We start from the raw sequence: 27,292 nt of genomic DNA, 5'->3' as shown, positions 1-27,292 counted from the left end.
CCACATCATAAGCCCCTTTAAGGTCCACAAAAAGACACAACATGTAATTATTTTTTGATAGACACAATTGAGCATCTGTAACTAAATGGGAGATTGCATCAATTGTGCCTATACCTCTACGAAATCCATACTGATTTTTTGGTAAAATTGATCTGTTTTCGACAAAATGTTCGAGTCTAAATTTTATAAGCCTTTCGAAAGTTTTTGTAATACACGATAACAATGAAATAGGTCGGCAGGACGAAGGTAAGTCAGGTGGTTTCTTAGGTTTCGCTAGAAGACACACAATTATATTTTTAAGACTATCTGAATACTTTTGTTTCAACCACCAATCATTAAAAATTTCTAAGAGAAGTTTACCACTTTCAGGCAATTTATTTATTATCGTATAAGTAAACCCGTCAAGTCCAGGTGCAGTATTTTTTGATTTTTTTAAGGCTAATTCTAATTCCGAAAAGCTAAAATTTTTTGAGAAGGTGTCTGAGTCTTGATGGAAGTGAAATTGATTAATGTTGTCGTTAAAAATTGGACCTGCAGCAGATGAAGGAGTCAATGTATCAAGAACTTTTTGAATAAGGCTTTCGTCTAATTGTGGTTTTCTTTTTTGATGGTGTTTGTTGCAAATAGCTCTTACAGTGTTCCATATCTCAGTCAATTTATGTGAAAGATATTTTTATGTTCGGAAAATAAAATTTTGAGTAAAAGCATATGAATTAAGATTCCAATATTTCAAAAAGTAAATAGGAAGTATAGGTAATTTGCGAATAGCTAAATTTGTTTGTTTAGCTTGTTTTATCAAAGTCATCGGAAACAAACCGATAAATTGTTTTTTTAACTAGAATAAATTTAAGTGTTAAAAATTTCATTCGGACAGCTGTGTCCATAGGTTTTAAATTTGATCGATTTTTAGAGTATTGATTTTGATAATAGAATTCTGTATGCTTATTTTATATTTCTATTTAATTCCTTTTCCTAATAATTTTTCCCGATTAGAACCAACTAAGAGATACTGAAACCACGAGAGAAGATAAGTATAACATAAGATAATTTAGATATTTTTTTGTATTATAAAAAAGGCACCCTGAGATTTTTTATTAATTTTTTTGTATGATTTGCGACAATTGGATAAGTGATTAAATAATTAATTGGAGTAATCAAATAAAGATTAAGTGATATTAAAGTAATAAAAAGTAGATCATAACAATATATTATGTATTAGCATTCTGTATCTGGAATCTATTCTACAGTTGTTTATAGCTTTTTCTATTGCCCACATTTCTACGCTGTCAAATGCTTTTTCGTAGTCAACGAACGCTAAGTGCAGATCTATATGTAGCATCATAGTGCATCAATTAATAGTACTATTAATATACTTAAGTAAGTTAAGGTTATTGAACACGTGAGGTAAAATTTGTATCAATTTAACTGTATTATGATAGTTTTCTAGATTTCATTAATGGGAAAAATTCAAATTATAATAGGAATTTTACCGAAATAAACATAATTAACCATATCGCTTTAATATTATCACATATTTTCCAACAAAAAAAAACAAGTTATTCTTCAAAGTTTAAATATTTTAGCCCGTTTGCGCTGTTCGGAACTACGTTTCATCCAGGTTATGAACCTCTGTATCGATTTTCCACTAGATAACATTCCCTGACTCTCGCGAAAAACCAAACTCTCCATGTTGCTAGTGTTTAGTGTTCGACGATAGTCAGCAGCAGGTGAATAAACAAATGCTGGTCACTTTATGTGCTAGGAAAAATAGTCTACAAGGCCTTTTGAACCTCGTTGGTGATTAAGTAGTTTGCAGAATGTGATTTTAGATTTTTAGAGTTTGTTTATTTTTGAAATTTACGCTTCCGAACTGTGATGGAAGATAGTGGGATTGACAGTGGAGATCACAATGGAGATTCGAATTCTAAGCCGAATGTAAGTAGTGAATATTTCATATTTACCTAAATATTCTCTTATTTACAATTTGATTTAATTGATAATAAGAAATGTGCCAATTTATATCAACAAAACAAAACATTTCTAGAAATACCATATGTTACAACTTATTTGTTTATAAAGGCAACTTTTGACGAAGAGTTTATATTTTCCAATAAAATAAATAAATTAAGGGCGTAGGCGCAAAATTTCCCGCCAATGTGTTTTAAATGCAGTTTTTTTCGAAGTCTAAGAAAACTAATAAATATTTTTTAAAAATTTAAACGCAGAATGAAAGACTAGGTACATTATTATCGAGGGCAGAAAGTCCCTTAGAATAAGCAAAAAGTTTCTTTTGAATGAGGTATTTGAAATTAAAAATGACAATAAATTTTCTCTTTTTTTCACTCCGTGACTTATTAACCTAACGGTGACTTGTCCCTGTCTATTCTTACTATCCTTGATTCAGACATCCTGCTTATGTACTCATTCCACTCTTCTTTTCTGTTCTTTACCCAGGTATTTATATTGTCTACCCAAAATATGCGTCTGATTTCCTCACTTCTTACCCTCTGTAGTCCTTTTCCAGCAATCCTTCTTAAGATCTTCATTTCGTTGGTTTCCAGATGTCTTTGTGTTTTGCTTGTATCTTGTCTTGTTTCGGCCGTGCAAGTCATAACTGGCCTAATAACTGACTTATATATTCGGGCCTTTGTTTCCAATCTTAGGTGTTTGTTTTTCCAAATTGTGTCGTTTAGGCATCCGGCCGTTCTACTGGCTTTAATTATTTGGTCTTTTACCTGTTCTTCGATATTGTTGTCGGCTGATAGATTAATTCCCAGATATTTGAAAGTCGTTACTTGTTGTATAATTTGATTGTCTAACTCTAATTGGCATCTTATTGGTTCTTTGGCAATTACTAAGCTTTTTGTTTTGGGCTGATATTTTCATATTCATTTCTTTTGCGTTAATGTTAAACTCGTGCAATAATCTTTGTAGGTCGTCTTCACACTCTGCTACTAACACGGTGTCATCAGCGTAACAGAGTATTCTTATCTCTCTATTGCCCATTTGGTACCCTCTTTTTTTCTTCACTTGTTTTATTATTGCATCCAACATTATGTTAAACAGTAGAGAGCTTAGTGAATCTCCTTGCCTGATTCCTGTGTTTGTTTCTATGGGTTCTGTTATTATTCCAATGACTTTCATTTCTATTTTATTTCTTACATATATGTTTTCTATCAGTTTTAAGATATACAGTGGTAAATTTTTGTCATATAGTAGGTGAATTACATGTTTTAATTGGATTCTATCAAACGCTTTCTCTAGGTCTATGAAAAAGAAAAAGGCTGGTTTGTTATATTCTAATGATTTCTCCGCTATTTGCCTTATCACAAAAACTGCATCGTTACATTATCTTCCACTTCTAAATACTATTAGCTATTCCATCTTTCCCAGGAACTTTTCGATTTTTCATCTTTTTTAAGACGTTCTTTATATCTTCCTCTTTAATTTCTGTTTGCTCATCCGATTCTAATCCTGGTGTTTCCAGTTCTTCGTGATTAGCTGTTTGATAGAGGTTTTTTAGGTAAGTTGTCCATGTATTTGTATCAATATGTTTTACTTCTATCAATTCCTTCATCTCTGCTCTTTGACATCCTATCATTTTCCAAATTTCCTTTTGCATCTCATAAAAGTCGTGCTCCATCTCTTTTGAAAATGCTTCCCAATGTTCTGTTTTCTTCCTTCTTACTATTGAGTTTAATTCATTTCGTACTCTTTTATATTCTTCATATGTTTGTCTTGTTCTTTTGGACTTGTATTCTAGGAGTCTAGGAAAGTTGGTCGACAACACTTCGTCGACGGAAAATTAGTCGACAACATTTGGTCGACAAACAGTTGGTCGAATGCACAATTCATTGAATGTACAATTCGTCGACGAACATTTGTTCTAATGGATTTTTCGTCGACAAACTGTTATTTATCTTTAGGATAAAGGGATTAATGGTGACAAACGAAGAATTATTGGTTTTTATTTAGTTAACTGGAATATTGTTTAAGTACATATACATATCTAAAGTTATTTATTTTTTGGGGTTTCGGTAATTTATTTTTCTAAATCTTAATTATTTTTAAATTTAATGAAAGAATTGGCTGCGGTGGGAGAGTAGACAGCAAATATAAACCGATATTTTAATTAGTGATGTTGTATCGTTCTTCTTTTTGGTGTCGGCGCACTTGCGAACGGAGCATTTCAGGACAATTGATACTTATCAACATTTTAGACTACAGCAGAAAATTTAACACGTTGACGAACAGCGCGTTAAATGTATAAGCAAGTGTTGTGACACTATATGTATTTTGTAAAGTTGAATAGCGAAAAATTCAACGTCTATAGACGTTGTGTCACATTTCATCAATGGAAATTAGACGTCTATAGACGTTCTGTCCGTCAATGTGTTAAACAAAATCTTAAAAAAAAAAATAAAAATCAATAATCCTTCATTTGTCACCATTATTCCCTTTGGGTCTTTGTCGACGAAAAATCCATTCAATCAAATGTTCGTCGACGAATTGTCCATTCGATGAATTGTGCATTCGACCAACTGTTTGTCGACCAAATGTTGTCTACTAATTTTCCGTCGACGAAGTGTTCTCGACCAACTTTCCGACACCGGTATTCTAGGTAGATTTTCTTTTTTTCTAGGCATTTTATTTTTATTTCTTCATAGCATCTACATCTTACTATTCGAGCAGAGAACCATGTTGTCCTTTGATCACTAATAGCATATAATCTATTAACATCGACTTGGAGTCGCTACATTTCTTATAATCATACTATGTAAATCATATATCTCGATGTTACCACTTTTAATAGTGTGCTAGTTTCATCTACTAAGCATAACGCACTGAAGATGATCTGATTCAGATCGAAAACGTTTTGCAATCCATTTGGATGACATTTTAATAATTTTTAATAAACTTTTTATACCAATATACAAATCGAAGTTTTTTACTTCTGTCTGAGTTTTTAACTATGGTATAAAACCGGTTACTGGGATTTTCCCATTGATTTTGTTCTTAATTAATAATCCTACTTCATATTTCCCTTTTTTTGTATCTATGCGTATTTATTAAATATTTTCCTTGCACTTCGCTAGTCTTTGATGTCATACTTTAATAAAGATATTTATACGTTAGCTAGAATCATCAACAACGTTGTTCTGGTAACATACCTTGTACCTACATAATGCTCTTTTCATTATTACTCTATCAAAAACTTTACAAGCAATTAAACTTTTTTAGTCGAATTGAATTGTTGTAGATGTCACAAAGATAAACTGTTTTACTCTCATTTTTATTCGCCTTTTCATGTATACGTTTTCCAGATCGCCGCTTTTGAATACGTAATTTTCCAGCTTGATGTATATTTCGAAGAAATAACCTTTAAAGGCCTTAAATGTCATGTTTGTGCGCCTACGGAAAAATGAGAAATGTGATTAGTGTTCGTGCAAAAAACTAGGTTACGGATTAAGTTAATGACTCGGCCCTAAAGCGGCTTCTAGATTAGATTTTTATTGGGTGGTCGGGATATAAAACTCACTAAATGAAATTACGAAGTGATTCGGTTTTATTTGCTTTAAAAAGGGTGATATATCCTAGACATTAGTTCTTATTGCCTGAATTTCCGACGTGTTGACAAGATATAAAGGTGTCAAAGATTTGTGTCCAACACCACAAGTTAATGCAGATCCTTAAGAAACTTGATACAGACCAAAAAGACATAAGATGCATTGAAAACTTATAATGGTATCAAACGGCACAATTAAAACTAGACAATTCTATATCCAAGCCCATACATATAAGAATGGGTGTTCGACAGGGACGAGTGCTTTCCCCAGCTTTTATTTAACATTTATTCAGTTAAGAGTCTTTAGAAGATGCAGAGATGGGAATCAAAGTAAATGTTTTTTTAATTATTAGACAATCTGTTATAACATATAACAATAGGCACATTTTATCTGAGAAATAATGACATGAAGAGATTGTGACCAGCGCCACACATCTTTATAGAGATAATATTAAATTACTGTATTACATATATTAACTTAGCTACTGTAACAATATTAATGTCTGTGCGGTAAATTTAATGGTGTCTGTCTCTTTAACCGTTTTGTTTCCTGACTGTTGTCTAACAAATTAATTGCAAGCACATTCGCGTGGCTTTCAAGACGTACGATGTATTTTGCACTTAACTCCACTATCACTTCACTGACGGTTTTCGTTTCCAGATCATTGTAAATATCCCTGTTAGTAACAAACCACGGAGCGTCGATTATTGAACGTAACACCTTGGACTGGAATCTCTCAATGATGGATACATGATACATTCGACTTGGATGCTGTTCCCCAGAGCTGCAGACCATATGCCCAGACTGATTTGAATATTGTGTTGTAGACTAGCAGTTTATTTCTTGTCAGTAGACTTACGCCCTAGAAGCCAATAATGCTTACTAAATTTTATGCCCAGTTGTTTCCGTTTGTTCCATATATGGGTTCTCCAGGTTAATCCCCTGTCCAAGTGCATGCCCAGATATTTTACAGAGGTAACTGAGGGAATTACCTTATTATTTGTTGTTACTGCAGGTGATTCACCGTGATATTTTGTAAAAACAATATGGTTTGATTTTTGTTCATTCAATTTAATTCTCCAATTTTGTGCCCATGTATTTATTTGATTTAATACTCTCTGGACTTTTGCAGCGGCTTCGACGGGATTTTTGTGTACTGCTAGGATTGCAGTATCGTCTGCAAAGGTGGTGGTCATTGTATCACGACTTGTGGGTAAGTCTGCTGTGTATATCAGATATAGTTGTGGTCTCAGAACGCTTCCTTGCGGTACCCCTGATCTGATGGGATATAGTTTTGTAAAGGCTGACTCAAACTTCACTCGAAAGTATCTTTCTGATAAATACGACTTAAGGAGTGTATATAGTTCCTCTGGTAAGTTATTTTTCAGTTTATACAACAGTCCTTGATGCCAAACTTTATCAAAAGCCTGGCTAACATCGAGGAATGCTGCTGAACAGTAACTTTTTTCTTCAAATGTTTTATTTATAACGTTGACCACTCTGTGAACTTGTTCGACGGTACCATGCTCTTTCCTAAAGCCAAATTGGTGGTCGGGTATCATATTTCTGTCTGTTATTATTTGTAGAAGTTTTTTTCTATTATTTTTTCCATGATCTTAGACATTACTGGCATTAAACTAATTGGTCGATATGAAGTGGGCTCATTTGGAGGTTTTCCTAATTTTTGTATAAGGATAATTTCCGCAATTTTCCATTTGATTCGGAAGTGTTTTAGCCTTAGTACCGTATTACACAATTGAGTTAGCATTTTAATTGCTTTGGTAGGTAGATTTTTAATTACCTCACCTGTGATTAAGTCATAGCCAGGTGCTTTCTTTTTTATTAGATTATTGTTGATTATGTTTTGAACTTATTTGGGTGAAACGTGTAGTGTGTTTTCTCCTGTCGGGGTTTGGTTCTGTAGGAAATTGTAAATTTCTTGATTGTTATTTGTTGTAGCAGCTGGTATAGGTTTGAAAACTTCTTCTAGGTATTCGCCGAAAGTTTCTGCCTTTTCATTGTTTGTTCTGGCCCATGTTCCGTTGGATTTTCTAATTGGTGGGATATGACGATGTTGCTGTTTTAATTTTTTTGTAGCCTTCCATAGCGCATAATCGCTGGCATCTAACGGCGTTAAATTTTCTAGGTATTCTTGAACGCTGTTATTTTTTAGTTGTTTTAGTAGTTCCTTCAATTGTCGTGCTGCTCTATTGAGCCTTAATTTGTCATATGGATGTCTAGTTTGCTTCCAAGTTATACTCAGATACCTTTTTTCAATTATTTTTTCTCTGATATTTATTGGACAATTAATTTTTTGTTTTGCTTTTGTTGGTGGAGGTGTTGATTTCCATGCAGCTTCCTGAATCGTTGTTGTGATCAAAGTTAATGGAATATTGATCAACACCATACGCTATGCTGATGATAGTGTTTTAATTTATGACAGCATAGTCGATCTTCAAAAACTTGTCACTGTAATCAGAGAATACAGTAAACGAATGAGATTAGAAATTAATACCAAAAAGATTAAATTCATGATCATCTCCAGAAACTTGGATGCCCTTAAAAACTCCACCATAACACTGAATACCAAGTTCATTGAAAGAGTGAGCAAATTTAAATGCCTGGGAACGTGGCTTTTTGAAGATTAAGCATTGGACAGGGAAGTAAAATATCGCATTGAGCAAGCTCGACAAGCTTTCGTAAAATTCAGGAAGGTACTGACCTGTTCAGAGTTCGATCTTCAACTGAGACCAAGGTTTACTAAGTTCTACGTGTGGTCAGCGCTGCTAATATGGCGTAGAGGGCTAGACACTCTAAACGAGGGATATAAACAGATTAGAAGTCTTCGAAACGTGGCTTTATCGCCGTGTTCTAAAGATAACATGGACGGCTAAAATCACAAATGTAGATATCCTTAAAAGAATCAACCAAGAACGCCAACTTTTTGAAACCATTAAGAAAAGGAAAACAGCGTATCTGGTCACGTAAAATACCAGTTCCTTCAACTTATAATCGAGGAAAAAATTGAAGGCAAGAGAGGAATAGGACGCAAGAAAATGTTCTGGTTCCGAAATATAAGGCAATGGACAGGGATTAAAGGCTGTATGACACTATGCATTTTCTTGTATCATTTCTAATATCGTTTCTGATATGTCAAAAAAATGTATAGTGTCATACACAGATACAAGAAACGATATCAGAAACGATACAAGAATTTGTGTCAGGCACAGATTCTTGTACAATAACTGCGCCAATTTCTGCGCAAAGAGCAAAAACGTAAAACCTGCTGGTAAAACTTCTAAATGTCATAATGGCGGCTTAAAATGAGATCATATGATTTATGTCTTGATGAATTTATTTGTGTTTTGTAGGTATTATTTATTAATATTTTATTGATACTTAATATACCGTTTGGTATGGACTACTGTTCTACTAATAACCATATATTTAGAATAACTTTGGGTTTCATATTGCATAATTTTTTAATAGAGGAAAATACAATAAGTTCCAATTTGGATCAAACTGAAGATAATTATAATGCAAATATTTTAGCACAAATATCAAAACAAAATAAAAAACACAAATAATCAACAGTCAACGTAAAAATTCTAATTATTATAACATTAAAATATTTGTTTTTAAAGTTTATAAATTTTATAAAATCCTTAAAATCAGCTGTAGACGCAGTACTACCATACCAATGTAACGTGAGAGGGTGACGAACAAAATTTCGACCAATCACGTGCCGAATTTCATACAGTTTTCGATACAAGAACTTGCATAGTGTCATACAGGGCACAAATGTAGGTACAAGAAATGATACAAGAAAATGTATACAAGAAACGATATCAGAAACGATATTAGAAATGATACAAGAAAATGCATAGTGTCATACAGCCTTAACGACATACAATTTCTGATACACATTTCAAGAAACTAGATTGCAAGAAACATTAGTAGATTTGCATCTGAAGAAAAAAAGATGATTCGTGTTGTTTATTCTCATCAATTAAACAATGAATTCTATTGTCTCGTGTAAGAACGTAAATTTTTTCAATATTATTATTGTACTTATATATAACCTACATTGGTTTGCTTGCTACATGCTATTGATTTAAGCTGTGACAATTGTTTGTTTAATCATGTCTGTATAAGGCTTGAAGCGTGAAGTTTGACCTTGTAATTCATTTATAAAAGCGCCTAACAGATCAGCGTAGAAAGTAGTCCAGAGGTATCTGGTATTTAGTACCTATCTACATATATTATATAATCAATAAAACGGTTATTTTTGGGATTGGTAGTTTTACTAATACCCATAACATCATTAAATTACTGTATAAAGATCCTGTTCATTTAAAAGTACGTTGCGTTCCTGTATAAGAATTCTGATCAGGTGTATTATAATATAATTTGACGAAAAACTATTTAAGCCACGATTTTGTTTAACGTATCACTGTACAAAAAGTTGTGATCGGTAAACATTGGCAGGTAACCAATAGAGAACCTTTTACTTCCATCTTTATTTGGTCTGACCATCGAAGTGGCAATCTTCTTCGGGTTCTTTTAGCAACATTTTGACTCAGTGGCGGCTGGTCTGTAAGTGAAGGGGAGGTCATATCCGGTGGTTCAAGATTTTTTTGGAAAAACAAGACCCACAAATCCCATTTTAAATCATTTCTTATTCCATCATCTGTATTGGTTTCTTATAACTTATTTTGCAATATGTTGTTTAAAAAGCTGATCTTTATTTGACAAGTAAATATGAAATAAGTAAAAGGAACAAGTCTTCATTACTAATTGTCAAATAAATCAGATAAATAGTATGATATAATATGTAATTATAACAGCCAGAATATCAACAAACTACTTTAACTCAAAACCTAAAATAAATAAAAACTTACATTTTTATGCGGATTTAAAAAGTAAATCGATTCTTCTGGCCTTAGATTTTGCGAAATGATCGATCACTTGCTCTTTGAAATTTGTGATCGTTCGAATACCTACCGCTCAACAACGGAAACGATTCCTACGGTCTACGGTCAATGACCACGATTTAGTACCAACTTGCATATAAGTGCGTATTTTCGTGAACGTTCGGATTCAAAGTGCTGTATTCTCACAGTGAGGTCAACTAAATTTCTTGACCATCGTGAATGTTCGTATTTAGCTGTTTAAGAGTAATATTGCGGTAGTTTCAGTCAAAGATAAATTTGGCTATTCGGTACCGTCAAACAGCTCGTATTTCATGTTTATTTATCGGTAATCTTTTGGCGGCATCTTTGTCGCTATATTTTACAACAACAAAATGACTGAAAAGTCAATACAATAAAAGCAAAATTTAACTTTGAACGATACTATTGTATTCCGAACATTTTTAATACAGAAACTTTTCTTTTTTTAAGGAAATAATTACATTATAATCGTTTGATTGTACAATTATTACAGGGAGGTCATTGACCAATTGACCTAAAGGGATAACCGCCACTGTTTTGACTAATGGTCCAAGTTTCTGCAGCTTAGGAAGCGATAGGAAAGATAGCCTTACCAGGCGATAGCCTTACCAGGCGTGTTCTTGGTTATGGCCGTATCTTTGCAGATTTAAGTCAGTTTGGCCTACCTGGTAAGGCATCGGCGTATTTCCTTCTCAGGTCCACCATTGTTTGTGATCTTCTTGACTTCTACCGTCCATGATTGGACATAGGCCTCTCCCAACTCCTTCCATTGGTCTCTATCCTGAGCAACATATTTCCAATTTGTTCCGGCTACTCTTTTAATACATCAACCCATCTCATCTGTGGTCTTCCTCTCGGTCGTTTACTTTCGTAAGGTCTCCAATGTTGTATTGCTGCATTCCAACGTTGATTTTTTTGTCTAGCAGTGTGGTCTGCGAAGCTCCATTTAAGTTTGGCAATTTTTGTTATTATAGCCTCGATTTTTGTTTTTTATTGAATTTATACGTCTTTACGATCGAGAGTGAAATTTTATAATGCCGGGCGCATGCGCATACAGACAGTATGTATTTCGTTGCTGTGGTCTGTTTTTAAACCAAGAGGAGTAATTCAAATTAACCGCGCCGTAATGTTTGTTTTTAATTGTTTGAACCGCAGCAAGTTTACTCCACTGTTATGAAATTTTGACACTAATGACATTTATGACATTTTGACACTACTGGCATTTCATAGGTTAATTAAGTTATATCGACGATTTTTCTGTTTTCTGCGTTATTCCTTTAATTTTTAGATTTTTACAATCTACTTTTATATAAAAAAGAATGTGTGTGTACTTTGTACGCACGTAACAAGCTATACTTCTATTATATGATTATATAATTATAAACGAAATTAATATACTTTTTATTTATATTTTATTTAAATATAAAACTAATTTATACTTACTACTTCTCAAACATTTTTATTAAAACAGTGCCAAAAATTAAAATAATAAAAGAATAAAACACACACAAACACATTAAAAATGCAACAAATGATTTCTGAACATTAATTGTCGGAAAATTTTTTAACTAAATATACTTACAATCATAAAATGTATAAAAAAAATAAAAAAATAAAAGTTTCTATTGGGATTTGAACCAACTTACCAGCGCGGCTGGTATTGGCGTTGTATTGGGGTTCACTCGCATTTTACGCTTCGCCACGGAGACAGTGTGTCATTATGTGCGAAGATCGACTAACTAAACGGATTAAACTTTTGACATTTTTGCATTATGTAAATCAAATTATTTTGATTTTGAATTGAAATGATTTAGAATTGAAAAAATACAACAAAACATAGAGTAAGAAAACAATATATTAGGTGAATATTGATAGAAATTTTGATGGTTATCAAATTATGTAAATAAAATTATTACATACTATGTATTTTGGTAGGTTCAAATAATAGTTCAAATGATATTACATACTACGTATTTTGGTAGGTACCTATGATACATTTACAATTATTACGTACCTGTTGCTTTAAAAACTATTTAAAAATCACTACAATTATAAACTTTTTTGTTTTGCCATATTGGATAATTTTTGTCATGTCATTTGAACATCCAATCAGAACAAAGTTGTAATGCGACTGCGCCGGGATCAAAGGTTTTAATCCTATTAAAATTCACCCTCTATCGCGAGTAAAGAAGTATAACTTCAAAAACAGTTGTTTTTAGAACTTTTTAGCGACGTATTATTAGGTTTGTCCTAGCATCAGTTTCAAACGGTTTGAAACCATCAGCGAATAGTGGACCAGCGCGAGTAGAGGGGATAGCACTGTTGACTGTATTATGTTCTCTCACTGACCAACTGTTTGCTGACGGTTTCTGACTAGTTTGACTGTTTGCTAGAACAAACGTATTATAATATAATATGTATGGATTACCGTTGAAGGCCGATATGATAACCAAAAAAGAAGATGTATTCGGTGATTTTTCTTGGGTGTGAATCTGTCTTTTTAGTTTACACCTCCTGGTTTAAAAACAAACCATACTCTCTCAAGATATGTAGGTATGTATCAGCGCTGTCAGCGCATATAAGTCATATTATATCATATAAAAGGATATATTAGTTTTTTCAGTAAATGTATTATTTATTATTATTTTTGTGTCTTTGGATTTGTTTTCATCGGGAATAAAATATTTTATAATAATAGTAAGTATATTTAAAGTATTTTTGTATACTTCACTTGGTCAGTATTTATGAGAAATCTTGCAACCTGTCAAAGCAAAAGGGATATAGCTTAGTGCTAGAGCGTGTGACCGGAGATCAAGAGGTCCCGGGTTCAAATCCCGGACGATTCATATTCTATTTTTTTATATTTTTGGTATCGTTTTAATAAAATATTTTTAAAAGTGGTAGGTAAGGAAAGTTAGTTTAATATTTAAATAAAATACAAATAACCTGTTAAATATATTAATTTCGTTGAAATCATAATTATAGAAGTATAACTTCTTACGTGCGTACAAAGTACACACACATCCTTTTTCTTACGCAGTCGTTCCTCTTATTACCTGACAGTCGTATACCTAACATTGCTCTCCATCTATTACAATGTCTTTATTTTTCAGATGACTCCTCACCCACTTTATTTCATGATAAAATTTCTCTATGTCATCTTCAATACTGGTGACTGTGGGCGCACAAACTTGGACAAGATAATTATCAACTGTTTTTGAGTCTAATGGCATGATGACTCTGTCCGAAATGTAACTTACAAATTTAATACAAATAGAGACTTTTTCTCTCTCTCTTCAATCCTGATCCCCCGGAGGGAGTGTAGTGGTCGACGTGATGTCGTGTATTGTCCGTCTCCAAAGATCTCTGTCTCTGGTCATTTCTTTTAACTCATGCATAGGTCTTTTGCATATTCCCATAATTTGATCGATCCATCTTGTTGAGGATCTTCCTCGCGACCTTCGGCCTTCCACCTTTCCTTGTATAATGAGTCTTTCCATGTTTTCTGTGTTGGCTCTCATAACATGTCCAAAGTATTTTAATTGTTGGAGATGGACTTTACTGGAGAGTCGTTGGCTAACTTTTAGCTCTCTTAAAATTGAATTATTTGTTCTATGGTCGGTTCAAGGAATTCGTAGCATTCGTCTCCAACAGAACATTTCATTAGCGTCTATCTTTCTTCTTTCCGAATTTCTCAGGGTCCAAGATTCACATCCGTAGGTCAGTTTTGGGAATATTAAGCAGTTGATCAACCTCATCTTTAACGCTCTTGAAATTTGACAATCCTTCCATATTGTGGTCATTTTTGCTGTGGCGACTTTTGCTAGATCACATCTACGTTTTATTTCTTCTTGTAGTGACCCTGTGTTTGTGATTAATGATCCCAGATATAAGTATGAGCTCACAACCTCAAATCGATCAATTGTGGTTATGTGTGGATGATTGTTATGTAGTCTATCCACTATCATGATATTTGTCTTTGATATGTTTAATTGCAGACCAAATATTTGTCTTTCGTTTTCAACCAGTCGTATAAGATCAATCAGCTCTGCTTGACTATTTGCAAGGAGGGCTGTATCATCTGCGAATCGTAGGTTGTTTATTTTATGACCATTTATTGAGATGCCTTTTTCCCATCCTTGAAGTGCTCTTCTCATAATATGCTCTCCATATATATTGAATAATTGTGCAGATAGTATACATCCCTGTCTGGCACCCCGTTCTGGATGAAATTCGTTTGAAAATGTGTCAAGCACTTTAACTGATCCAGTAGTGTGTTCGTATAGTTCAGTTATAAGCGAAATAAGGTGTTGGGGTACGCCTACTTCTTTCAGTATTCGCCATAAGTGTCTCCACTTGACCCTGTCGAACGCCTTACGATAATCTATAAAGCATATGTACAGTGAAATATTGAATTCCCTAGATTTTTCGATTATCTGTCGTATATTCAACAGATGTTCTAGAGTACCTCTACCTTTGGTAAATCCAGTTTGCTCTTGTGGAATTTCTCTTTGAAGGAATGTTTTTAGTCTCTCATTGATTATAATATGTAGCATTATTTTACTGGCATGTGATACAATAGAAATAGTTCTATAATTGTCGCATTTATGGAAGCTGCCTTTTTTATGAATTGTTGTTATTGTAGATTTTGTCCAGTCTTCAGGCCATTGTTTAGAATGCCATATTTGGTTACAGAGTAGATGAAGTAATTTTACGCCAGTTTCTTCTGTGGCTTTCAGAATTTCTGCTGTTATCATATCTGGACCTAGTGCTTTATTATATTTGAGCTTAATGATCGCGAGTCTTACTTCATTTTCAAGTATATCAGGTTCTTCTTCTACCTCGTCAGAGATTTGGCTTAACAGGTTCTTGGCGTTGATCATCTTTATATAGGTCCCTGCAATACTATCTCAATGTTTCTGCTATATCTTCTCTGTTTGTTCTCAAAGTTCCAGTGTTGTCTTCAATGGCCCAAGTTCTGGCTTTGAAGAGACTTTTTAGCTAGAGATAAATCACCAATCTACTACAGAGATTTTGCTGGATAACAGTCTGGGAAGCTCTGTCTCCTGCGAGAACCATAAGTGAACCATTATGAACATAAAACCTCACGATTATATATATAAGGAGTAGATGTGTGCTCCATTTCTTAAGCTAATTTACTGGAGAAAACTGGAGTAATTTTTTATATTAATTAACGAAAAAAAAATTAATAGTTTCAATCTGTATGTATAATATCTTTTAAAATTTTAGGGAAGTGATAGTTCGAGTGCCAGCAGCAGTAAGTCAATACCACGGACATCGACAGCGTCTACCTCTCGCCAGCTACAGAGAAAACTTGAAGCTCGGATAGAGCAAGCCAAAAGACTTCATCAAGATTATGCTTCCTCCACCCCCGGATTGATTCCTATACAGAGGCTTCCCATACCCGGTGCCAAAGATTTGCAACCCCTTGTACAGTGGGATACAGATGATAGGTTTGTATTCTATTATAGTCTATGTTACGAGTACTAAAAAATTCTTAATAATATGGCACATTTTTAATTATTTGTAGAATACAATAATTGTATACCCATCCTGGGTTACCTCTTTCGAAAGTTGTCCCGGTAGCATGTACGCTGAGCGTGGTTTTGACTTTTATTACTTTGAAGTTTGAAAGTTTTACTAGTAGATTGATATTTTTCAATTTTTCTGTCAAATTTTCGATATACGTCAGGGACGAACGTTCTTTTTCGTAGAAACCCATCTTCTAAAAATAGTATCTTGAGGAAGCATAATTTCTATTATAGTGATCATCATTGATGGAGATTAACGGGTAGCTTCATGTTCGGAATTTCTATAAGCTAGCAGGAATAAAGGAATTAAAGTATCCTAATCTTTCTGACTATCAGCGATAAACATTGAAAGATATTGATAAACAGTTCTAATATATATTATATTTTGACCATTTCTTCTGATTATGGATGGACATTCAGAAAGCGTAGAGCGAGTTTTCTAATACTCAAGATTTTCATTAATTTTTGCCATAATTTGGATTCAAAATTTCATCCTTCGTCAGAATATAATTCTAAAGGAACTCATGTCTTGACCAATTTCAGACCATTTTGAAAAATAATCCATTGCGACCATTAAGTACTTGATTCTTTGTTTTGTTTCCTCATTCTGTTATCGGAAGTGAACCGAGAATATCTACTGCAAGTAATTCAAAAGTCTCCCCGGAAAGATAGTGCTGCTATGCTTTTTCTGCCGTTATATAAATCGCATTTCTTACACCAATTTTCTACATCTCGGTGAAAATTATTGGTCCAATAAAATCTGTCTCTTGATGTGTTTTTTGACCCCAAAATGTCGCCCAGAAAGGTTTCTATGAAGTTTTTTCAACACTTTTAATCTTTGCCTTTGGCAGTACCAATTGTTGAACTGTACGTACTCAATCGGGACTTTCCCCATTCCACTATGTTTAGTTATTTCCTCTCAAATAATTGTTATTCCATTTTTAAGCCATTGTAATATGTCTTTTAAGTCATTATCTTTCGACTGTTTTTAAAATTGTTCATATCTCAGCTATATGTTTTTCTAAATTAGATTTTGAATAGTTTTGTTGTAAGTAATTATAACTTTTTATTATTGCTCCATTTTATTGTTTCAAATCTAAGGAAATAGAATTAGTTCGTCAGATGTAGAGGAAAATTTAATCAAAAGACAAACTACAAATAATGTGACACTGGCAAAGAAACTTGCCGTTTTATGGAGAAAACTTAGAGGAAGATTGAATTAGGTGCGAAACATCTAAGGTATAGGTAGGTATATGAAGCTCGTGCTAATATAACTAATGTTATTCTGAAGCTATTTCCTTGTGGCATTTTTGTAATTAACTATTTTAAATGGGAAATAAGCCACAATTTTACTAAAAACATGATTTTATTAACGTTTCGACGTCCAAATCGGATGCTATTGTCAAAATACAAAATATGAATAAATTAAACAAAAATGTTGTTGCTTAGTAAAAAATTCTTCTAATAATTTATTTAATCTGACTCATATACAGGGTGTAACGAAAATACAGGTCATAAATTTAATCACATATTCTGGGACCAAAAATAGATTTATTGAACCTAACTTACCTTAGTACAAATGTGCATATAAAAAAAGTTACAACCCTTTGAAGTTACAAAATGAAAATCGATTATTTCCAATATATCAAAAACTATTAAAGATTTTTTATTGAAAATGGACATATGGCATTCTTATGACAGTAGCATCTTAAGAAAAAATTATAGTGAAATTTGGACACCCTATAAAAATTTTATGGGGGTTTAGTTCTTTTAAACCCCCCAAACTTTTGTGTACGTTCCAATTAAATTATTATTGTGGTACCATTACTTAAACACAATATTTTTAAATCTTTTTTGGCTCCTAGTACTTTTTTGAAAGTCAGTTTTTATCGAGATATTTTGAATATTTGTCAAATCCACCACATATTTGTATATGGTTAAGTACGATTATGGAGACTTGGTAATAATATGAAAATTTATGTATGATTTACATTTTTAGGTATATTTTGAACCGTATTAAAAAAGAAGCCATATCTCGATAAAAGTTGCCTTCTCGAAAAAATACAAAGAGACAAAAAAGTTTTAAAAACATTTTGTTTAACTAATGATATCACAGTAATAGTTTAATTGGAGCGTACACAAACATTTGGGGGGTTTAAAGGAACAAAACCCCCATAAAATTTTTTTGGGGGCACAAATTTCACTATAATTTTTCTTTAAGATACTCCTGCCATAAGAATGCCACATATTCATTTTTAATAAAAAATCTCTAACAGTTTTCGATATATTCGAAATAATCGATTTTTATTTTGTAAATTCAAAGAGCTATAACTTTTTTTATGTGCATATTTGTACTAAGGTAAGTTAGGTTCATTCGAACTATTTTTGGTCCCAGAATATGTGATTTAATTTATGACCTGTATTTTTGTTACACCCTGTATATCGGCAATTCAGATATATATTATACATTTTAAAGTAGAAGACTTTAAAATGATATTGCCAACATTTATGAGTTGCATTCCTGGGACGACTTTACTGAAAGATACATCTCGTACATGTCGTACACATCTCGCACACATTCGATTACATGAAATCAACCCCAACTCAAGAATATCCGTCACAAAAAAATGATAGCATGTGATCTGTCTTTAAAAAGACAACCACATGCAACGGTGACAGTAAAACTCTCGCGTTAGATATTCCATAGTAAATCACGAGGGAAAACCGGGAAAAAACCTCGTGATACTATCCCGACATCGTAAGTGTTGGGTCTTACATTTAGTTTACTCTCAAAACTAATACCAAATTCTGACGTCGGGATAGTATCACGAGTTTTTTTCCTGGTTTTTCCTTGTGATTTACTATGAAATCTCTAACACGAGAATTTTACTCTCACCGTTGCGTGTGGTTGTCTTTTTAAAGACAGATTATAGCTATATAAAGCTTATAAAAAGCTTATATAAAGCTATAATTTTTTTTATCACGGATATTCTTGAGTTGGGGTTGATTTCATGTAATCGAATGAACTATCTTTTAGTAACGTCGTCCCATCAACGCAACTCATAAATATTGGCATTATAATTTTAAAGTCTTCTACTTTAAAATGTATATATATATGTCTGAATTGCTGATATAAATGAGTTGGATTAAATAAATTATTAGAAGAATTTTTTATTAAGCAACCACATTTTTGTTTAATTTATTCATATTTTGTATTTTGAAAACGGCATCCGATTTGGATGTCGAAACGTTAATAAAATAATTTTTTTAGTAAAATTGTGGCTTATTTCCCATTTAAAATAGTTAATTAATATAAGTGATGTTAATTATTATTACTGCGATAACTGTCAAAACCAAATGTTTCTTAATGTAAGTAACTTAAGAATTATTACAAAACCAAATTACAAGACAAATATAAAACCAATTTACACGGCAAAATTCCGGAATCCACACAAAGTTTTTATTTAAAATTATTTTTTAATGTAGTTATAAATCTTTCCTCCATTTTGGGGTCTAATATTAATTACAACAGAGGAGTAGATGACTCAAAAAATTAATATCTTGTTCGTCCAATATATCGCAATTTCTGCTTAAGGGTCCAAATTACACGACTTTCCCCTATCTCCTAGCCGGAACACCGGCTTCTTGTGTTCCGACTTCGACAGGACTGGTCCAAAATTTTTTGTTCGCCAAATATGCAGTGAATAGGCATATCATTACTTCACTCTAGACCGAACTGTGAAATTGAGTGTAGACCTAACTGTGGGCTAACTGTAGACCTAACTGTAGAATAATTTAAAACTTTTGATTTTATAGATGCCACTTTTATGAATATAACAGTCCAATGAGCCTAATAATATATGAAGAAGGAAACCGTCATGCTAAATTTTATCGTATGCCTTACTAACGTATAGGAATAATGCGCCTGTGTACTGGTTTTCTGGTATTTCTGGCGCCTGTGTACTGGTTTTCTGAAGTTTCTGGTGTTTTGTTAACTTCAGAACTTTTAGTTTATTTGATTCTTCTGATCTGAAGCCAACGTGCATATCTGGTATGATGAATCCCAGTTGAATTGTTTCCTCTTTCAGTAGTTGCTATACAACTTTTTCAGCGTTTTTGCTAGTAGATGTCAGTAAGCTTATTGGTCAATAATTTTGCTGTAATATATCGTTTTTTTAGGTTTGGGTATCATAATCACATGAACTACTTTCCATCGGGATGAACCTGTGCAAATTTTAGTATGTGAATATATAAGTAGTGTAAGATATAATATTGCCTTCTTTGGTAGGTTCTTGCCGGCATATTGTTTTTAGTTTTCTTCTACCTCTACAACAACAATAGGGATGTTCACAAAAAATTAAAAAGTCATTTCAAACATGTAAAACGATTAAGAAACACCCCAGGAATAATTGTCCAAAATTTCAACAAAATTGAAAAAGCCTTTCTATAAAAAATCTTTATTAGAAATCTAGCATTATTTTAAATTTCAAGAACGCTTCTCTATTGGCCTGACGTCACTAGTTGCATACCCCAAGCGCGCGCCATTCTCATAGTGTTACTGTTTACCTGTTTGACGTTTCAGGTCATTTTATTTTGTTCTCTTCTTGTTTTATCAGGGTTAAAGTGGAGTTTTATAGTGAATTTGTTTAGTTTAAAGTGGATAGACTGTTTGTAAGGACATATTTTGGGTTTTACAAAAATAAACAAATAAAATGGAAGAAGGTTTTCAGAAAGCCGATTCGTATAAACTACCGACTGTAGTGTAGATGTAACAATGGTGTATGATTTATTGGCATCTTGTAAAAAAAATAAATCTACCACAGCTTTACTGAGTGTATATTCCATATAATTTTCCATGTCTTCTTTAAGCTAAAAAAATAAATGCTTAATACTCCGCAAAAAAATAGAGAAAGTTGTATGCATGCATTTTACGCATGCATATTGTATACATACATTGGCTGGTTATTACTTTACCTTCGTTAGGTGTATTAAAAATATTTTTATTCTTCATGTGCCTTGTCCGTTGTGGACGTTGGCTATCATCATGGCAATTTTAATTTCATTTGAGGCGTTTCTGAATAACTCGATCGATTTTTGTCCAAATCATTGGCGTAAGTTTTTAAGTCATGAGTGTCTTTTCTTCCGGGTCCGCGTTTGCTCTCTATTTTACCTTGCGTTATCAGTTGGAGTATACGATATTTATCATGCCTCATGATATGACCGAAATATTTAAGATTTCGTTTCTTAATTGTAAAAGAGATTTCTTTTTGTTTTCCCATTCGACGCAATACCTGTACGTTAATGTGGGTCGCCCAGGATATTTTGAGGATACGTGGGTACACCCACATCTCGAATGCCTCTAGCTTTTTCATTAATGTTTCCATTATTGTCCAGGCCTCTGCGCCATATAGCAAAACCGGAAATAATAACATTTTAGCAGCCGCATTTTTAGTGGGAGAGATATTATGTCGCAATGGGTGAAAATATTTCTCATGCATGTTGTTAAATGTTGCTATGTCCTTTTCAACTCTAGATCTTATTTCGGTTGTTTCGTATTTCGAGTTGACAACTGTTTCAAGGTAAAAAATATTTTTGAACTTGGGTATTATACATTTTCATTTCAACCAATCTTTTCACTAAATTATTAATGATTTTAATATAATATAAAGTCATACCTACATCCACATGTAGTTATTTCAAGGTTTACTTTTACTGTATGTATTATTAGAATCCCGTTTTTAGGAATATCCCAGTTTAAGGAATACAAATTTGAGGTCCCGAAACTTTTTCATTTACTCTTTAAGGGGGTAGGTGCAAAACCTTGGTCCAATGCTATTTAAATTCATTCATTTTTTTCGAATCCTGAGAAAACTAATAAGTATTTTTGAAAAATGTAAATGCAGAAAGAACAATTACATTATTACCAAGGGCCGAAAGTCTCTGGAAAACTTCTATAATGTTTATTTTATTAAGTTAGTTCTTTAAGTTAGTTATTTTAATTTCTAGCTGCAACAAACCATTTCTTTTTCTGTTTTAAATTGGCTGGAACGGTAATAAAAATCTTGTCAGAACTGTTTTTTGATGTATTTACACACCCAGGAACAAAACACCACTTATTTGGCTTTATTTTTAATAATTAAATACGTAAAAAACTGCGCACATTCAAATACACTGAGTAAATAAGTATACAAAACTAGTCGTCGATCAAAGACGTTACGACTGCTGACGTCACAGACCGTAGCCTCGCTGCAGGGTACCGTTTTTCTAGCCTCCAAGAAAATCAACATTATGAACTCATTTATCTTAAAAAATATACATTTTTAAACAGTTTTATGATTGTTACGTTTTTATATACCTTGTAATCTATTGAATTTAACTATATTTAAAAATTAGTGAACATCCCTATTGTACCTTGATCTCCGTGGTAGTTTACTCTACTATTTCGTTTTATGCGTTCATGCTTCTGTTTTATCTTCGATAGTACAGGCTAAACCGTCTATATCAGATGATCTTTGTTAGGTACCGTATTTATCAAAAATTGCTGATAAAACATGGTGGTGATTTCGTACCGTTGACGTCTTTATAAATAAAACAAGCTGAAAATGCGAGCATTATCATAACGAAAACTTTCTTTATTTACGTATTTTAATTCATAATATGGAAAATTGCTATTATGAAAAGTAGTTTAGAATTAATAATTATGTTTTAATGTGCAATTATATCATTCTCATTTAAATGTTATGAACTATAAAGGTAGTTTACTCTTGATCGAAATTCTTATTTTTTATATACCTCGTATAAAATTAATAAAATTTTAATATAACTTTTCTTCGTCAAATTAAAAATAAAAGAGTTATAAATGAAAATGTTGTTGGTATCCATAATTTGAGAAAAATCTTCAAATTTTTTTCCGTTAGAAGGATGAAATTGCACATATCAGACCATAATTTTTTATACCAAACAATATTATTTCATATACTGTCGGTTCGCTAAACTCAGATACAACTGGCTAGTGATTTTAGTCAATAATTTTGCCAATTTGGCATAAAAAATGATTACTAATTAGTTAATAATTACTTATTAGTAATTTTTAAAATTTTGGCAAAATTCGCAAAAAAACAAAAAAATTACATACTAAAATCACTAGCCAGTTGTGTCGAGTTTAGCGAACCAACTATATTTTAATTTCATAGCAAATGGAACAGTCCATTTATCATAAAGGGGAGGCCGTATACTCGTATAAACCTTTTTAAAGCAAAAATTGTAGTTTTGAACATCTTATTTATTTTATATAATAATTAAATTCACTATCAAATATCATTGATGTTTTACTTACTTACTTAAGCCGTCCTCTTGTACCTTACGGTGTCGAGGTAAGTGGAGAAATGAGACGTCTCCATGCCTTTCGGTCGGTAGCTAGTCTTTCTGCTTCTCTCCACCCAATATTTCTTTTTCCGCAAGCCTTTCCAATATTTGCATTCCACGTTCTTGCTGGCCTGCCTCTTCTTCGTTTGTTGTCAGATGCCGCTTTCCATACCCTCTTTACAGTTCTACCTTCACTCATTCTCGCCATATGTCCGAACCACGATAACTGTTTCGTTTCAAGTCTGTCTAAGGTCCTTCCAACACCGCACCTTTCACGTATGTCTTCATTTCTTATACGATCACGTCTGGTCACCCCGGATACCGCACGTAAATATCGCATTTCGCATGCTTGGATTTTACTACGGATGTTATCGTTCACTGTCCACGTTTCACTACCGTAGAGTAGCACCGGCTCGTATACGGTTTGAAATACTTTCATTTTTGTTTTCAGGCTTACTTCTTTCTTCCTAATAAAACTTTTATTTAGTGCATAGTATAATTTTGTTGCACTCATTACCCTCCTGTTTATTTCTGGTTCTATATTTCCTTGCCCATTCATTGTTGATCCTAGATACTTGAAGTCCTCAACTTGTGTAATGGTCTCATTATTCAACTTAACATTTATATTTTCTTGTGTTTTCGGTATTACTAAAGCTTCTGTTTTTTCAATATTTATTCTCATCCCAAATTTCTTAAAGGCTTCATTCCAAACATTCACATTTACTTGCAAGTCTTTTTCTGATTTTGCCACAATAACCAGGTCATCGGCATATATCAACTCTGACACGCAAACTTGTTGAAGTTTATACACCCCAACCCTAGTTGTTTTTACCTTACCCCTGCATTCTTTTGCAATTTCGTCCATTAGAGTGATAAATAACAAAGGACTCAGAACACCACCTTGTCTTACACCTGTCCTTGTGTAGAATTCAAGAGATGAGCAATTGTTCGTTCTTACATTATTACGTGTACATTTATATATACTCTTTATTGCTTGGATTAACTTCGGTTTCACATTTCTACGGTTTAATATTTCCCAGATCTTGTTACGTGGCGCCCGATCAAATGCTTTTTCCAAGTCCACAAAACAGAGATACAACTTACTGTTATGCTCTAGGGCTTTTTCTGATAACTGTCTCACCGTGAATATGAGATCGGTTGTACCTCGCCCTGGCCTAAAGCCGCATTGGCTGTCATCCAGTGTGGCCTCGATCTTTTCTCGCAGCTTTTTCTCTAGTATTATTTCGTAGATTTTACTAGCAACTACCAACAATGATATTCCTCTATAGTTAGAACACTTATGTTTATCGCCTTTTTTGTGTAATGGTAGAATAGTTGCAAGCGTCCAATCTCTAGGTATGCATCCGGTACGCCAACAGCTCCTTATGATCTTCCATAGTAATTGTAATCCTTCTCCTTCCATATATTTAATTAGCTCAGCCTTAATATTATCGTGTCCTGCAGCCTTGCCATTTTTTAATTTTAAAATTGCTTCCCTGTATTCTTCGTATGTTATGTCATCATCATCTTGTTGTTCATTTAAATTGTACTCCTCCCTGTCATTCTCTATTTCGTTGTTGTCTCCCATTAATAACTCCATAAAATGTTCTCGCCATCTTTCGGTAATCTCTTCATTTTTTAATAATATGTTACCATCTTTGTCCTCTAAACCTGTTAATCCGTTTGATTTTTTTTGTCTTAGATTTTTTAAAGTCCTATAAAGCAACTTCGCATTCCCCTTACTATCACTTTCCATTTTATTTCCAAATTCTTCCCATTGTCGATTCTTAGCTTCTTTAATTTTATTTTTAACCAGTATTCTCTGTTCCTTATATTCTTGATAATTACTTTCACTTTTATTGCTTATATACTTTTTCCACAATTTTTTCTTCTTCGAAACTTCCAATTTTATGTCATTATTCCACCAAGCTGTACCTTTCAGATATCTTCCTTTCGTTACCCCACATACTTTACTCCCAGTTGCGTACACGAGCTCCTTAAAAATGTTCCATAATATTTCTATATCCTCCTCATTTTTCCAATTTGTTTTTCGTATTTCTTCATTTAATTTACGACAGTATTCTTTCCTAATATTTTCAGACTGAAGTTTGTATACTTTCATACTTGGTTGTTCGTAGCGATTTTCTTCATTTTTAATATTAAATGCCTGTTCTCTCCTTGTCTTTACTTTAGTTTCAACGAGAAAATGATCCGAGCTGATCTCATAGCCTCTTTTAACACGCACGTCCGCTATTTCATTTTTGTATCTGTTCTGTACTAATACTAGGTCAATAACGGATTTTTCGTTCCGCGAATCCATCACTCGTGTGTATTTATGAATCTCCTTGTGTTGAAAAAATGTGTTACTAACTTGCATATCATTCATGATGCAAAACTCGATGACTCTTTGTCCATTATTATTCCTGACCATTTCTCCATATGGTCCTATAGGGTAGTCATATTCATTGCTTGACCCCACTCGCCCATTAAAATCGCCTACTATTATGACCTTATGATTTATTTGGTCCATTTCGTCCTGCAATTGTTCCCAGAAGCTATCTTTGAGTTCCTTGGCTTCATTTTCCGATGGTCCATACCCAACAATAATTGTTGTCTTCTCGTTTTTACTCATATCTATTCTAAGGAGTCTTTCCGAAATATTTTTCCATCTAGTGATATTTTTATGCTCATTTCTGTGAACCATTAGGGCAACTCCTGCCCTCGCACGTTCTGACTCATTAACACCTCCAAAAATCATGTAGTGCTCATTTCTCATTTTAATACATCCACTACCTTTTCTCTTTGTTTCAGTTAATGCTAAAAAATCCATTTTTGTGTTTTCAAACTCATCAATAAGTTCCTCTTCTTTACCATTTAGACTTTGTATATTCCACAACCCAATTTTCCAATACTAATTTTGTTTTTCATTTTTTGCATTCATAGTTCTTTCATTGTCTGTATTTTTATGGTTTAGTTTTTGCATATTTTTGTCAAGACTCGCATCGATTTTGTTATATTCTCTCATGTCCATAATCTGTGCCATGTTCGTATCCATATCCATCCTCGAATTTGCATTAACTAGTAGTTTTTTAAACCAGTTGCTGCTACATTATCTCTGACTATTTCTATATTATTCGTACTATGGTTCCATCTCCATTTGGTGTCTTCAATAACGATGATGTTTCAATGATTGATGTTTTATTAATACTTAATTTAAAATTTAGTTTGACATTCACGAAGTGTCAAACTCAAATGTAAATAACCTATGCCTTACTTAACAAATCTAAATTAAAAAACTAGCCTACTTAATAGCAACAATTTCAGCTGGACGTCTAGTGTGTCGGCAGAAAATAAAACGATTGTGACGTCACATTTTAGACTTTGAGGTCGATTATCTCGAAAACGGTTAGAAATATCGAAATGCCGTTTTCAGATTTGGATTCAGAAGAAAAAACTACATAAGAATCCATCGATAAATCTGATCTGTGTATTGCAGGAGCGGCAACGCAATAACACACACACTTTTGCGAATTTATAAACGAAATGTTTTCGTTGATAACTAAATAGCAGTTACAGTACAAAATTTATTTCTGTTTTAGTGAAGAAGACATCGTCAATTTCTTTCCGCAAGCTAGGAAAGAATCGAAGGTGCACCACGAACTGACCGATACGTTTAGCATAGAGGAAATGAGCATATCAGGAGACGATGAAGAAGAAGACTTACATCTAGTGCCACCTACAACTATTTATAAAACTTTTAAGTGTTGTCCGTTTTCTACATGTACTATTATATGAATTTGTTATTAATTTAGGTCTATTTTAAAGTACTAACAATAATAAAAATAGTTGAATTTTA

At 33.0% G+C, this 27,292-nt stretch overlaps 1 protein-coding gene across 1 annotated transcript; it reads left to right on the top strand.

Moving 5' to 3' along the window:
- Nucleotides 1-1,663: 1,663 nt before the first annotated feature.
- Nucleotides 1,664-27,292, top strand: LOC126886582 (uncharacterized). The gene is made up of 3 exons (XM_050653533.1): nucleotides 1,664-1,935; nucleotides 15,770-15,993; nucleotides 27,036-27,292. The coding sequence occupies exons 1-3, from the start codon at nucleotides 1,876-1,878 to the stop codon at nucleotides 27,229-27,231; spliced, it is 480 nt and encodes a 159-aa protein (XP_050509490.1). The 5' UTR covers nucleotides 1,664-1,875; the 3' UTR covers nucleotides 27,232-27,292.

Source organism: Diabrotica virgifera, chromosome 6 (assembly GCF_917563875.1).
Source record: "Diabrotica virgifera virgifera chromosome 6, PGI_DIABVI_V3a".
Taxonomy (NCBI): Eukaryota; Metazoa; Arthropoda; class Insecta; order Coleoptera; family Chrysomelidae; genus Diabrotica; species Diabrotica virgifera.
This window is presented reverse-complemented; position numbering and strand designations above follow the sequence as displayed.

Excerpts from the sequence above, each read along its gene's own strand:
- LOC126886582 (XM_050653533.1), top strand. The coding sequence starts at position 1,876 with ATGGAAGATAGTGGGATTGACAGTGGAGATCACAATGGAGATTCGAAT. Across the intron at positions 1,936-15,769 it reads ATTCGAATTCTAAGCCGAAT|GGAAGTGATAGTTCGAGTGC; the intron begins GTAAGTAGTGAA and ends TTAAAATTTTAG. Across the intron at positions 15,994-27,035 it reads CAGTGGGATACAGATGATAG|TGAAGAAGACATCGTCAATT; the intron begins GTTTGTATTCTA and ends TTTCTGTTTTAG.